This window comes from Pan paniscus, chromosome 2, assembly GCF_029289425.2.
Source record: "Pan paniscus chromosome 2, NHGRI_mPanPan1-v2.0_pri, whole genome shotgun sequence".
Lineage (NCBI taxonomy): Eukaryota > Metazoa > Chordata > Mammalia > Primates > Hominidae > Pan > Pan paniscus.
The window spans coordinates 134,027,390-134,039,521 of record NC_085926.1 but is presented as its reverse complement, the minus strand read 5'-3'; the positions used below and the strand labels follow the sequence as shown (position 1 = coordinate 134,039,521).

At 40.1% G+C, this 12,132-nt stretch overlaps 1 protein-coding gene across 6 annotated transcripts in view; it reads right to left on the bottom strand.

Moving 5' to 3' along the window:
* PPP2R3A (protein phosphatase 2 regulatory subunit B''alpha) overlaps positions 1 to 12,132 on the bottom strand; it is a 182,182-nt gene that overhangs the window by 39,537 nt on the left and 130,513 nt on the right. For all 6 annotated transcript variants that reach the window (XM_034957441.3, XM_063602939.1, XM_034957444.3 and 3 more), the window contains 3 exons: positions 6,226 to 6,401; positions 5,025 to 5,143; positions 2,084 to 2,190 (listed from right to left, as the gene is read on the bottom strand). In XM_034957441.3, the coding sequence (XP_034813332.2) occupies positions 2,084 to 2,190; positions 5,025 to 5,143; positions 6,226 to 6,401 (402 nt within the window). The remainder of the gene's footprint in view (positions 1 to 2,083; positions 2,191 to 5,024; positions 5,144 to 6,225; positions 6,402 to 12,132) is intronic.

Sequence of the window (12,132 nt, the reverse complement as noted above, 5' to 3'; positions counted from 1 at the left end):
CATAGTCTTCTTCCTCATCTCGTTTTTCCTAATTAAAGTCCAGAAGTACACATCCACAAAATGATTTTAATGCTTAATGGAACTGTACTGGCTACATGTAGTATAATTTTATTAATCTTCCCATTAGATACCTAGATTGCCTCCAAATTTTCACTATTATAAACATCCACACTTGCTGTGTGTGTGCGTGTGTGTGACAGGGTCTAGCTAGCTCTGCAGGCCAGGCTGGAGTGCAATGGCATAATCTCAGCTCACTGCAGCCTCTGCCTCTCATGCTCAAGTGATCCTCCCACCTCAGCCTCCTGAGTAGCTGGGACTACAGGCACACACCATCACACCTGGCTAACTTTTGTATTTTTTGTAGAGATGGGGTTTCGCCACATTGCCCAGGCTGGTCTCGAACTCCTGGGCTCAAGTGATCTGTTTGCCTCAGCCTCCCAAAGTGCTGGGATTACAGCCATGAGTGACTGCGCCTGGCCAATCCACACATATTCTTAACTGCAGCAATGTTGCTTCTTAAAATTGGTACGCTAACCCTAATTCCTAGTATGGAAGCTCAATGCCAAAAAAACCTTTAAATCATGCTTGTGAATCCATTTTCCTATATTCTGATGCAGTCAGGCTTAAGATACTGAGTGCACAATGAATGATTTTAAGGGTTTCCAGGTCACTAACATAAAAATGAAATCCTAGTTTTGTAGCTAAGCAGGTTAAAGAAATCTCTCAGTGAAAGAAAGCTCTTTGCTGATGGCTTGTTCAGCACCCTCAAAAAAGATAATATTTAATGAATGGTAGAGGTATAAAATGGTACAATCTATATTGAGGACTATTTGACTTTATCTATGGGGCTGGATAGTTTCTGTTTATCCCTCTAGACCTGCTCTTCCCCTATCTCTATGCCTCAGGAGGCTGACCTGAATGGACCACATCAGAGACCACATTTGAGACTGTCTCAAAAAAAAAAAAAAAAAAAAAAGAATTCATGTATCTTTCTAAATATACATAGATAGGTGGAGAGAGAGGCTCTTTGGAAGAGTAAGCAAGAACATGATGACACTTGTTGCTTCTGGGGAGGAGAAGTGGGTAGTAGGAAACTTTTTACTATTTCTTTTGTTTCTTTGAATATTATATCATATGAATAGTGCCTGTTCAAAAAGTACACTACATTAATGAGAAAGATTAATTGAGGCCTTTACAGAAGCTATGACTAAGGAAGAATTAGAAGAATTACAAAAGGAGTTACTAGAAGATGATGGAAAAAACCAGCAAATTATAAAGTTGCTGAAGTGATCCAAGGAGTCAAATTCTTGGATAATTAAATTTCTTAACATGGTCCCTTTATGGAATTATGCCCTGACTAGTAGAAATACATGTAGAAGTTAATTCCTGCACAAAACCATGTATAATAAAGATTTGTTCTAAACATGATCATCTTTATTATTATTGAAGGAGCTTTAGTTTTTTTTTTTTTTTTTTTTGGAGACGGAGTTTTGCTCTTGTTGCCCAAGCTGGAGTGCAATGGCGTGATCTCGGCTCACTGCAACCTCTGCCTCCCGGGTAAAAGCTGATTCTCCTGCCTCAGCCTTCCAAGTAGCTGGGATTACAGGCATGCACCACCATACCCGGCTAATTTTTTTGTATTTTTAGTGGAGACAGGGTTTCTCCATGTTGGTCAGGCTGGTTTCAAACTCCCGACCTCTGGTTATCCACCCGCCTCGGCCTCCCAAAGTGCTGAGATTACAGGCGTGAGCCACCGTGCCTGGCCAGAGCTTTAGTTCTTTTAGCCTCCTCCTTTATGTACAGGGTTTATCAATATCACTAAAACAGTAGTTTGATTGTTCAGTGATCTCGGTTTCCAGTGAAAGATGAGACTCATTAAAGGAAATGGACATGAGAAGACTCTATCAGGAAAATGAGTGAAGATTGCTGGAAAAAATAATCATTTAACTAAAGTTGGCTAAATCACATTTTTATGCTATTCAAAAATGGAAAAAATAGAAAAGGATTTTGTAAGGGAGTTTTAATACTCTGGACATGCGCATTCCTGTTAAAAATTCTACAAGACATAGGGAAACTCACTCACCCTTCCTGGAATTGTGCTTGGGCAGATTCCTCTGCAACAAGAGTCTCATACTCCTCAGCGGCAAACCGGTCCCAGTCTGAGGGCTCAGGCCCATCGTTCTCAACATCCTGATTGGAAAAAAGACAGCCACGAGAAATAAAAAAAATCAAAGACAAAGAATTGGAGATAGATCATCACACAAATGTATACTGCTGAAAAAATCCCACCTGAAAAATGTTTCATTTCAACAGGTTTAAAAGAAGTGCTAAGGTAAAACTCCTAAGGTAATTTTCTACACCTCAAATGGCAAAATTATAACTGTTTAGCAGCTAGGTTTTTTAGGTATAGATTCCATTTTTTTCTTTTTTCTTTTTTTTTCTTTTTGAGATAGAATCTCACTCTGTCACCCAGGCTGGAGTATAGTGGCACGATCTCGGCTCACTGCAGCCTCTGCCTCCTGGGTTCAAGCAATTCTCCTGCCTCAGCCTCCCAAGTAGCTGGGACTACAGGCAAGTACCACCACGTCCAGCTAATTTTTGTATTTTGTAGAGACAGGGTTTCGCCATGTTGGCCAGGCTGGTCTCGAACTCCTGACCTCAGGTGATCTGCCCGCCTCAGCATCCCAAAGTGCTGGGATTACAGGTGTGAGCCACCGTGGCTGGCTGATTCCAACTCTTTTTTTAAAAGAGATAGGGTCTCACTCTGTTGCCTAGTCTGGAGTGCAGTGGTGCACCAATAGCTTACTGCTAACCTCAGAATCTGGGCTCAAGTGATTCTCCTGCCTCAGCCTACTGAGTAGCTGAGACTACAGGCATTCCACCTACTAAGTAGTTGAGAATGCAGGCATACCACCATGCCCTGCTAATTTTAAAATTTTTTTGTAGACACAGGGTCTCACTATGTTGCCCAGGCTGGTCTTGAACCCCTGGCCTCAAGTGATCCTCCCGTCTTAGCTTCCTAAGTAGCTGGGATTACAAGCACAAGCCATAGCACCTGGTAAGTCTACTCTTTAGCCTTGTAATCAGAGACATTTCTCTGGTCCCCTCTCCTCTGGCACTTTGCACAGCAGCCACCTGGAGTGACTTGTGGTTTGCCACAGGCCCGCCTGAAATGTACCTTCCCCAAGCCCCCATTCGCTGGCAAATTTTTGTTCTTTAAAAGCCAACTCAGATACCACGTTGTCTGTGATAGCTTCCTGGAAACAGCCCTTCTCTCCATATCACTTCCTTTTTCCTAATGTAGATACTTTGGTTGCCACCTTTTGTTCTTGTATCTCTGCCATCTCCATATATCCAGTATCTCTTCACCACAGTGCCCAGAATTTATTAAGCACTGACTAATAATGTTCTTTGTAGATCAGAACAAATATCAATAATTATACCATTTATAAAGAAAAGTAAAATTTAAAGGTAATTTTTTTAGAGTAAAAATGGTAACACAAAGAAAATAAGTGAAGAGGGAAAAGACCACACACTTTTGTGAATTTTCTTGAAATTTTATGTTTCAGATAAAATGTCTTTCCAAGCCGAACATGAGTTAGTATTGCCCTAGGGTCTAGAGTTAGTTATGCCAAGAATAATGTTAAGTTCCTAAACAATGACCACTATTAATTACTATATTTAACTCCTTTTAAGACCCCATCTCTATCCTTCTAACATTTATGAAATTGCAATGCATTATAGGCTTACAACTGGCAATGTTTGGGGTTTTGTTTTTGCTTAGAGAAATATAAAACAGGCTGGGCACAGCCAGCTCACGCCTGTAATCCCAGCACTTTGGGAGGCCGAGGTGGGCAGATCACCTAAGGTCGGGAGTTCGAGACCAGCCTGACCAATATGGAGAAACCTCGTCTGTACAAAAAATACAAAATTAGCTGGGTGTGGTGGTGCATGCCTGTAATCCCAGTTACTCAGGAGACTGAGGCAGGAGAATCACTTGAACCCGGGAGGCGGAGGTTGCGGTGAGCCGAGATCACACCATTGCACTCCAGCCTGGGCAACAAGAGCGAAACTCTGTCACACACACACACACACACACACAAAGAAAGAAACAAATATAAAATTATGGAGCATGTTAAATTCAATGAACCATAACAGACTTTAAACCAGCGATAATGCAACTTGATATGCTGAGGTCAGCTGCAGAATATTTGTTTTTGGAAGGCGATAAATTCTTATTTATCTTATTTAGAAGGTGATCATATTCTTACTACTATTTAGGTCAAACAGTTATGGAACATGCAGAAGAAAAAAGAATGCAAAAGCTTCTTATAGTTTACTGTTACTCAACTGCAACAGTCTGTTCTTAACATAATTTTTACTTCTTAGAGGAATGGTAAGAACAAGGGGTGACATTGTTTTTATTTTTAACATGGATCGTATGTATAGGGTTTTCTGAGGGTCCACAGGTTTGTGTGTCTGGGGAAGGATATTCAGCTTTATTCAGATGTAGAATGCATTCAAAACTGATAGCCATGAACGGCAATCATTAACACGTGAAAAGGCGTTATATTATTTGAAGGTTTTCTATCATGGAGAACTCTAGTTTTTACCGTGATGGGGAAAGCTACTTACCATGGAATCCTGGAAATGAATGGTACAAGTGAGTCAAGGCCAATATAGTTTCTAATACAGATGTGCCTATTGATATATTTTTAAAAGTTAGAAGGACAATTTTTTTTTCAAAACTACTCTTTTGTTTCCAGTGTGTGTATCAGTAGATGAGCTATAGAGTCCGCTCAGTGGAAAGTGCTTACACAGATGCAGGTTACTTAGACCTGATGATCGGCTGTGGAGAGACATGTGCTCTAGAGGTCCTTTATTGTCTCTTTTTAGTCTCTAATGAAATGTTACAAATGTTACCTCTTTACCGAAATTCCAGCATGCAGAGACCATGTTAATATGTAGCACACACAGCCCCTGATACTGCAGCCCTCAAATAAAAGTTAAAATTATACTGTTACCTTCTGGACCGCAAAGGGATCTCTCTGTTCATGGTCTAAGTATTTCTCCAGATTAAAGAAAGTGTCATAGAAGATGTGAGCCATTCTGCACCTCTTCAGATCTCTTAGAGTTATTTTGCCTACATAAAAATAAACAAATCTGGTAAATTTCATCAAGAGCTGTTTTGGCAAGAGGAAAAAACTTTCCCTGACATCTAAAAGTATAGGTATATGTTTATTATAAAAGTCCTATTTTCAGAATAAAAAAATTTAAATCTCATTTCTTTTTTCAAGGGTATCAATTTCTCAAACCCATTTCTTTTATTAAATTGAGGTAAAATTCACTAATAAAGTTCACCATTTAAACAATTTTAAAGTGCATAATTCAGTGGCTTTTAGTACACTCACAATGTTGTACAACCATTACCACTATCTAGTTCTGTAATAATATCATCACCCCAAAAGGAAACTCTGTGCCCATCAAGCAGTCCCTCCCATCTCTCCTCATGTGCTTTCTGTGTCTAAGGAAAAATCTTCTTTCATCCCCCAAACCCCGCTTTCATTTTCTTTTTAAAAAAGAGATAGAGTCTCGCTGTGTTGCCTAGGCTGGAGTGCAGTGGCTACTCACAGGAACAATCATAATGCAATCCTCCCACCTCAGCATCCTTAGTAGCAGGGACTACAGGCACACACCACTGTGCCTGGTGTAAAATCCTATTTCTTAAATAGCAGACTTGCCATCAATTGCTACACTAAGCCTGGGCATGGTGACTCACGCCTGTAACCCCAGCACTTTGGGAGACCGAGGTGGGTGGATCACCTGAGGTCAGGAGTTCGAGACCAGCCTGGCCAACATGGTGAAACCCCATCTCTACTAAAAATACAAAAATTAGCTGGGCGTGGTGGTGGTCGCCTGTAGTCCCAACTACTTGGGAGGCTGAGGCAGGAGAATCACTTGAACCCAGGAGGCGGAGGTTGCAGTGAGCTGAGATCACACCATTGTACTCCAGCCTGGCAGACAAAGCGAGACTGCATCTCAAAAAAAAAAAAAAAAAAAAAAAAGTTGCTACACTAATAGTCAAGGAGAAACTTTAAACACTTCTGTCCTGGGAAGTCTTCTATCAAGACTCTGAAATGTTAAATAATTTAGGACAATCTAGGATTCTTTGCCCTCCTCTGATACATAGGTGAACAGTGCATCTGTCCCATTGCTTGGTCTCACCATCAACAGCTGGCTTCACTAGGTCAAGCATCTGGCACAGTAAATCATGGAATGGCAAGGGCTCAATTCCCATGGCTTCCATCCGTTCACACTGCTCCTCATAGAAGTACTCCAGCTCATACATGGAGAGTACACCATCTCCATCCACATCCATGCAGCGGAACCAATACTCAATGCTAGATGATAAGGACAATCATTATCATGGGCCTGGTAAAGACCTTTTATTTATCCAGATTTAGTATGTTTCTTTTAAAGTAAAAGTTACATATTACATACACTTCAGGCTTAGATATAGTTTTACAAAGTTTGTTAGAGAAAATGGCAGACCCCTTTTTCCCTTTATTTTTCCACCCAGAATCAACCGTGTTCAACCCCATTTTGCTTTTTACCTTCCTATTTTCAGATAACACGTCTATATCGCTCCTTTCTTGTATTTATTTTCAGAACTATTATTAGAGGCTGGGCACGGTGGCTCATGCCTGTAATCCCAGCACTTTGGGAGACTGAGGTGGGCAGATCACTTCAGGTCAGGAGTTTGAGATCAGCCTGGCCAACATGGTGAAACCCTATCTCTACTAAAAATACAAAAAACTAGCTGCGCATGGTGGTGCATGCCTGTAGTCTCAGCTACTTGGGCGGCTGAGGTGGGAGGATTGTTTGAACCTGGGAGGTGGAGGGTGCAGTGAGCCAGGACTGCACCACTGCACTCCAGCCTGGGTGAAAGAATGAGACTCCCGCCTCAAGATAAAAACCAACTAACCAACCAACCAACCAAACAAACAAAAAGTAGATTTCACATTATGAAAGTTGAACTTTAGTTCTTCTGTAATTTGTCACCACTTTACCTACACGCCCTTCTCATCCTCTTAACACAGTTAACTTGCTCAACATTCAGAATTTATAATTTTATATTTTTCTTTTATCTATTTGCTTAGTTTTCTGTGTACTTGCTACTAATTCAACCCCCAAATTCTGCCAGTTGTCTAAATCCACACTCAGTCCCATGAGGTGCTCTGTCAATTGCATGTTCTTGATGAAGTCTTCCTTGGTTGCTTCTGACCTACTCTAATCTGGGCTGCTTAGTCTCTAGGCCTCGCTCAGTTTCATCCAGGGATTCCTTTCGCCTTTCTCCTAATTCTTGTTTCTTGCATTTTCCTCTTTGTTTCCTCATTATTTTGTTACTCTGCGCATTCTCTAGTAGCTTCTTGAATGAAAGAGCATGGCAGGTACATTTTTTGAGATCTTGGGTCTTTCAAAATGCCTTTTTTCTACCCTCTAATATGGTTGGTATTTTGGCTAGTTATAGAATTAGAGGTTTGTGGTGTTTTGCCTTCAGATTTTTTGTTTTACCTTTAGAGATGGGGTCTCACTCTGCTGCCCAGGCTGGAGTAGAGGCACAACATGGCTCACTGCAGCCTTGAACTCCTGGCCTCAAGCAATCTTCCCAAGTAGCTGGAACTACAGGTGCATGCACGATGCCTAGCTAAATTTTCTTTTTTTTCAGATGGCATCTCACTCTATCACTCTATTACCCAGGCTGGAGTGCAGTGGTGTGATCTTGGCACCGCAACCTCTGCCTCCCGGGTTCAAGCGATTCTTCTGCCTCAGCCTCCTAAGTAGCTGGGATGACAGGTGCCTGCCGCCATGCTCAACTAATTTTTTTTTTTTTTAAGGAGAGACGGGGTTTCACCATATTGACCAGGCTGGTCTCGAATTTCTGACCTCAGGTGATCTGCCCGCCTAGGCCTCCCAAAGTGCTGGGATTACAGGCGTGAGCCACGGCGCCTAGCCTGGCTAATTTTTAATAATAATAATAATAAAAGTTCTTTTTTTTTGGTAGAGACAGGGTCTCACTATATTGCCCACACTGGTCTCGAACTCCTGGCCTCAAGAGATCCTCCTGTCTTGGCCTCCCAAAGTGCTGGAATTTTAGTTGTGAGCTCCTGCACCTGGCCTTTTCCCTCATACTTTAAAAAGTATTGATCCATTGTTTATCCAGTATTGATGAGAAGTCTAAAGCTTTATTGGTATCTATTCCTTTGACTGTAACCCATTTTGTTTTTTGCCTCTTAGAAGCCCGCAGAGGTTTCTCTGAGTCCTTAGTAGTTTGAAATATCATGATGGCCTTGGTTGAGATCTAGCTCATCTATTTGGCTGGGCTTTTCTGAGAGCCTATTCAGTTTGGAAACTGAATCCTTCAGTCCTTGAAAATGTTTGTATCTCTCTTCCCTGCCCTTTCCCTCCTTCTCTCTTTTTTTTTTTTTTTTTTTAAGAACTGTGGTTGAGATCTACATAGCCCAGTAATGGTATAGCTACTAGCCGCATGTGGCCTTTTGAGCATCTGAAATGTGGCTAATCAAATTTGAGATGTTTTCTCAGTGCAAATACAAAACAGATATACAACAAAATTAATTTTACCTATTTTAAAATTTTTCCATTGTGGCTAAATTTTAAAATTACCTATGTGGCCTGTACCATATTTCATTTTCCAGTTATATTAAAATTTTTTTGATCTGTTTCTCCAATCTTCGTATCTTGTCTCTATTTCCTATTGTTTCATCTTTTTTGGGGGAGGGGGTTTCTTTCTGGGAGGGTTACACAGCTTTATCTTCTAAACATTGTTTTTTTATTTCTGCTATTGTAGTTTTGATTACTCAAAGAGCTTTTTGGTTTCCTGAATGTTCCTTTCATAGAAAGTATCATTCTGTTCATGTCCTGTACTCTAATTTCTTCTCATATCTCTCTGAGGATATTAATCACTGTTTTTTTTCTTGTAATGTTTTATTTTCTCTGAAAGTCTGTTTCATCCAAGTTATCTTTCCCTCTCTATTTGTCTGGCCTTTATCTTTTGTGCAAGAGGCTTTACTCAGGTATCTAGTGATCCTCTGTGCTCATATTTGAGAGTAGGTGCTAAAAAGCTGATTGGAGGTTCTGATCTGTGGGTTTGTTGACTCTGGGCTTTACTGTAAAATGAATGGGCTGGGTTTTTTCCTTGGGGATGACCCAGTGTCGAATCTTCAGGTCTTTATTCTTGGGCAGGTCAGTTCCCCAGAAAAGCATTTCAGTTTCTTGCTTGGAGGTTCAGGGCAGGTAGGCAGCATTCTGTTAGCTGAGTGAGGAATGAAGACTGGGCGTCTCAGCATTCAGTATGCATACACTCATTTTATCTGTTTTCAAGATCACATTCACATCTCAACTGTGCCCAATGCTCCCCAGTCCGGAGACCCTCTGTTTTATGTTCTCCAGGGAATAAAGCACCAGTTTTATGCTAGGGTAGAGGACATGACCTGAAGATCAACTGTTCATTTAAACAAACTTTCTATAAACTCTCCTGTTTTGGCTTTACCTTTACCCCACCACCCCCACTTCCAAGGTTCCTAGTATCCCCAAATCCTGAATGTCTGCAGGTTTTGCTGGGTATATCTGGTTGCTTCTTGGTTTTTCCCTCAGCTGGCTTAGGATTCAGGCAGTCTGCTATGTTTATTTGCTTTCCAGTTTCCAATACTTTGTTATTATTTCTCATTTCCTTTATGAAGCCAACAACATTAATTGGTAATAGGGAACAATGTTTTTCTAAAGAACCACAAATTCATGGCAAAGTAAAACTTTTCAAGAGAAGGTTCTAGGAGACCGCTGTTCAAATTCCCACTTGTTGGCCTGAAACCATATTAAGAACCACACCTTTAATGGTTAAAAGAAAATCTCCTTTGGGGAGAGAAAAGTGAAAATAACTAAGTTGTAACTGTTGACTGTTTTCAAGTAAGTCACATTAAGATCTGTGTGTACCTTTTCTGAGAAAGATATAGTTTACATTATTGCAAAAAATTGAACATGTAATACTTGAAAAGTTTTTTACTATTTGTTTTTGAGATAGGCTCTCATTCTGTTACCCAGGCTGGAGTGCAGTACTGCAATCATGGCTCACTGCAGCCTCAACCTCTTGGGCTCAAGTGAGACTCTTGCCTCAGCCTCCAGAGTAGCTGGGACCAGAGGCATGTACCACCACACCTGGCTAATTTTTTAAAAACTTTTTATAGAGATCGGGTCTTCCTATGTTGCCCAGAGTGGGCAAAGTCTTTTTGAGAAATATATTTTAAAAATTGTACCAACTTGATGTTTAACATTATTATTAAAGAACAAAGGGGGACATTCATTGAACCTAATGAATGTGAGGTAATAGGTTGGCTATGGTGAGGTTCAGTCATATCATATCTACTCTCAGAATATAAAAGGGGCAAAATGCTGCCCCACTGTCAAACTATTCCTGATTGTGGGGAAAACCTTGAAGAGTTACATCTCATAAGCAGAGGGCTGCAATACATGTAATAATATCTGGCTGTTACACTGTTGGGACTTTTTTTTTTTAAGTAATAATGGTTTCAGTACAAAAGGGGCAGGGGAGTGGCCTCTGGCCTCTAAGATCTCTTTGTGTCTTGAAATTCCTCATTAATTATCTTAAGAGAACCAAAAATCAGGCAAAAGGGAATAAAGTAAATCTTGATTTTGACCAAGGATTTAAGAGGACTGAAGTGAAAGACAACTTATTTTACTGTGAAATAGAAACTGAAATAATTTAATTACTTGCATTTTCAACTAAGAACTAAGACAATCTTCTCTTTACAATAAATAAAGCTAAAGCATACCCTTCAGTTCTTTGTTAATAGCCCGTAAGAGAGAAAGAAAGCTAGAATGCAAAGATAGATATACTGCCTGAATATTTGCCAAAAGCACATAACTGCTTTTAAATATCTGAAAGATGTGGTAGATCAATCAAATATAATTCTCTGAATATTGGAGACTATAAGGATCAAGGAACGAAAGAGAAAAATGAACAGGCTGCCTCAGTGGATAGTTACCTGTCCCTGAAAAGTTTAGCAGCAGGGGCTGGATGGATAATACATGCAGGACATGTTCAGAGGGTATTTTCTTATTGAAAGTACTGGATACTCTCTAAAGTTTCTTTCATTGCAGATTCTTTTTTTTTTTTCTTACCAAAGGTAACTGATCTTCTCAGAGCCTAAAAGTATTGACTATTTATTGTAGGAAAATTGGAAAACAGAAAACACAGAAGGAATAACTGACCAGAGAGCACTAGTGTTAGATTTCTGCTATATTTACCACCAATATTTGGTTTTTCAAAGCATAATGATATTAATGACAAATTATATTTCTAATATTGTAGACATAAACAAAATTACATTTTGTGTGTGTGTATGAGACAAAGTCTCACTCTGTCACCCAGGCTGGAGTGCAGTGACATGATCGCAGCTCACTGCAACCTTCCTCACCTCCTCCCCAACCCCCCCGGTTCAAGCGATTCTTGTGCCTCAGCCTCCCAAGTAGCTGGGACTACAGCCATGAGCTAAGATTACTTCTTGTCCTTTCCTTGGACTGAATGAAATTAAGTGCTGAGCAAGTGATTTCTTACCCCTAATATAAACTCATGTATGCTACTCAAGAAGAAAGTTACTGGAAACTCCATTATTGCTTAGGCAGTAATTAAATGTATATTCTGTTGCATATTCAATATACATATTTTATTATTTACTACTGTGAAAAGCACTGGCCTAGTGCCCTTAGGCATAACAAAGGTGAATGAAATAGCTCCTGGAGATGATATCTAGCCAGATGACTAAGGTAGAAGCAGAATATGATAAAAACCAGGACAGAGAGATTAAAGGACATACTAAAAGAGGGTTTGCAAGAGTTTGTCCACAGAAAACAATCTACCCAGATTCTTCCCATATCTACCTCTGTTACCAGGCATAGGAAAGACTCTAGATCCTAATTTCGTATGCAGCATTTCACGCAGGATTAATCACACCTTAGTGAATGTATTACTTTTTTTACGAAATTCATTTTTTCAACCCATGTAATTCATAAGCCAGAAACCCCATTTCTGCAAAG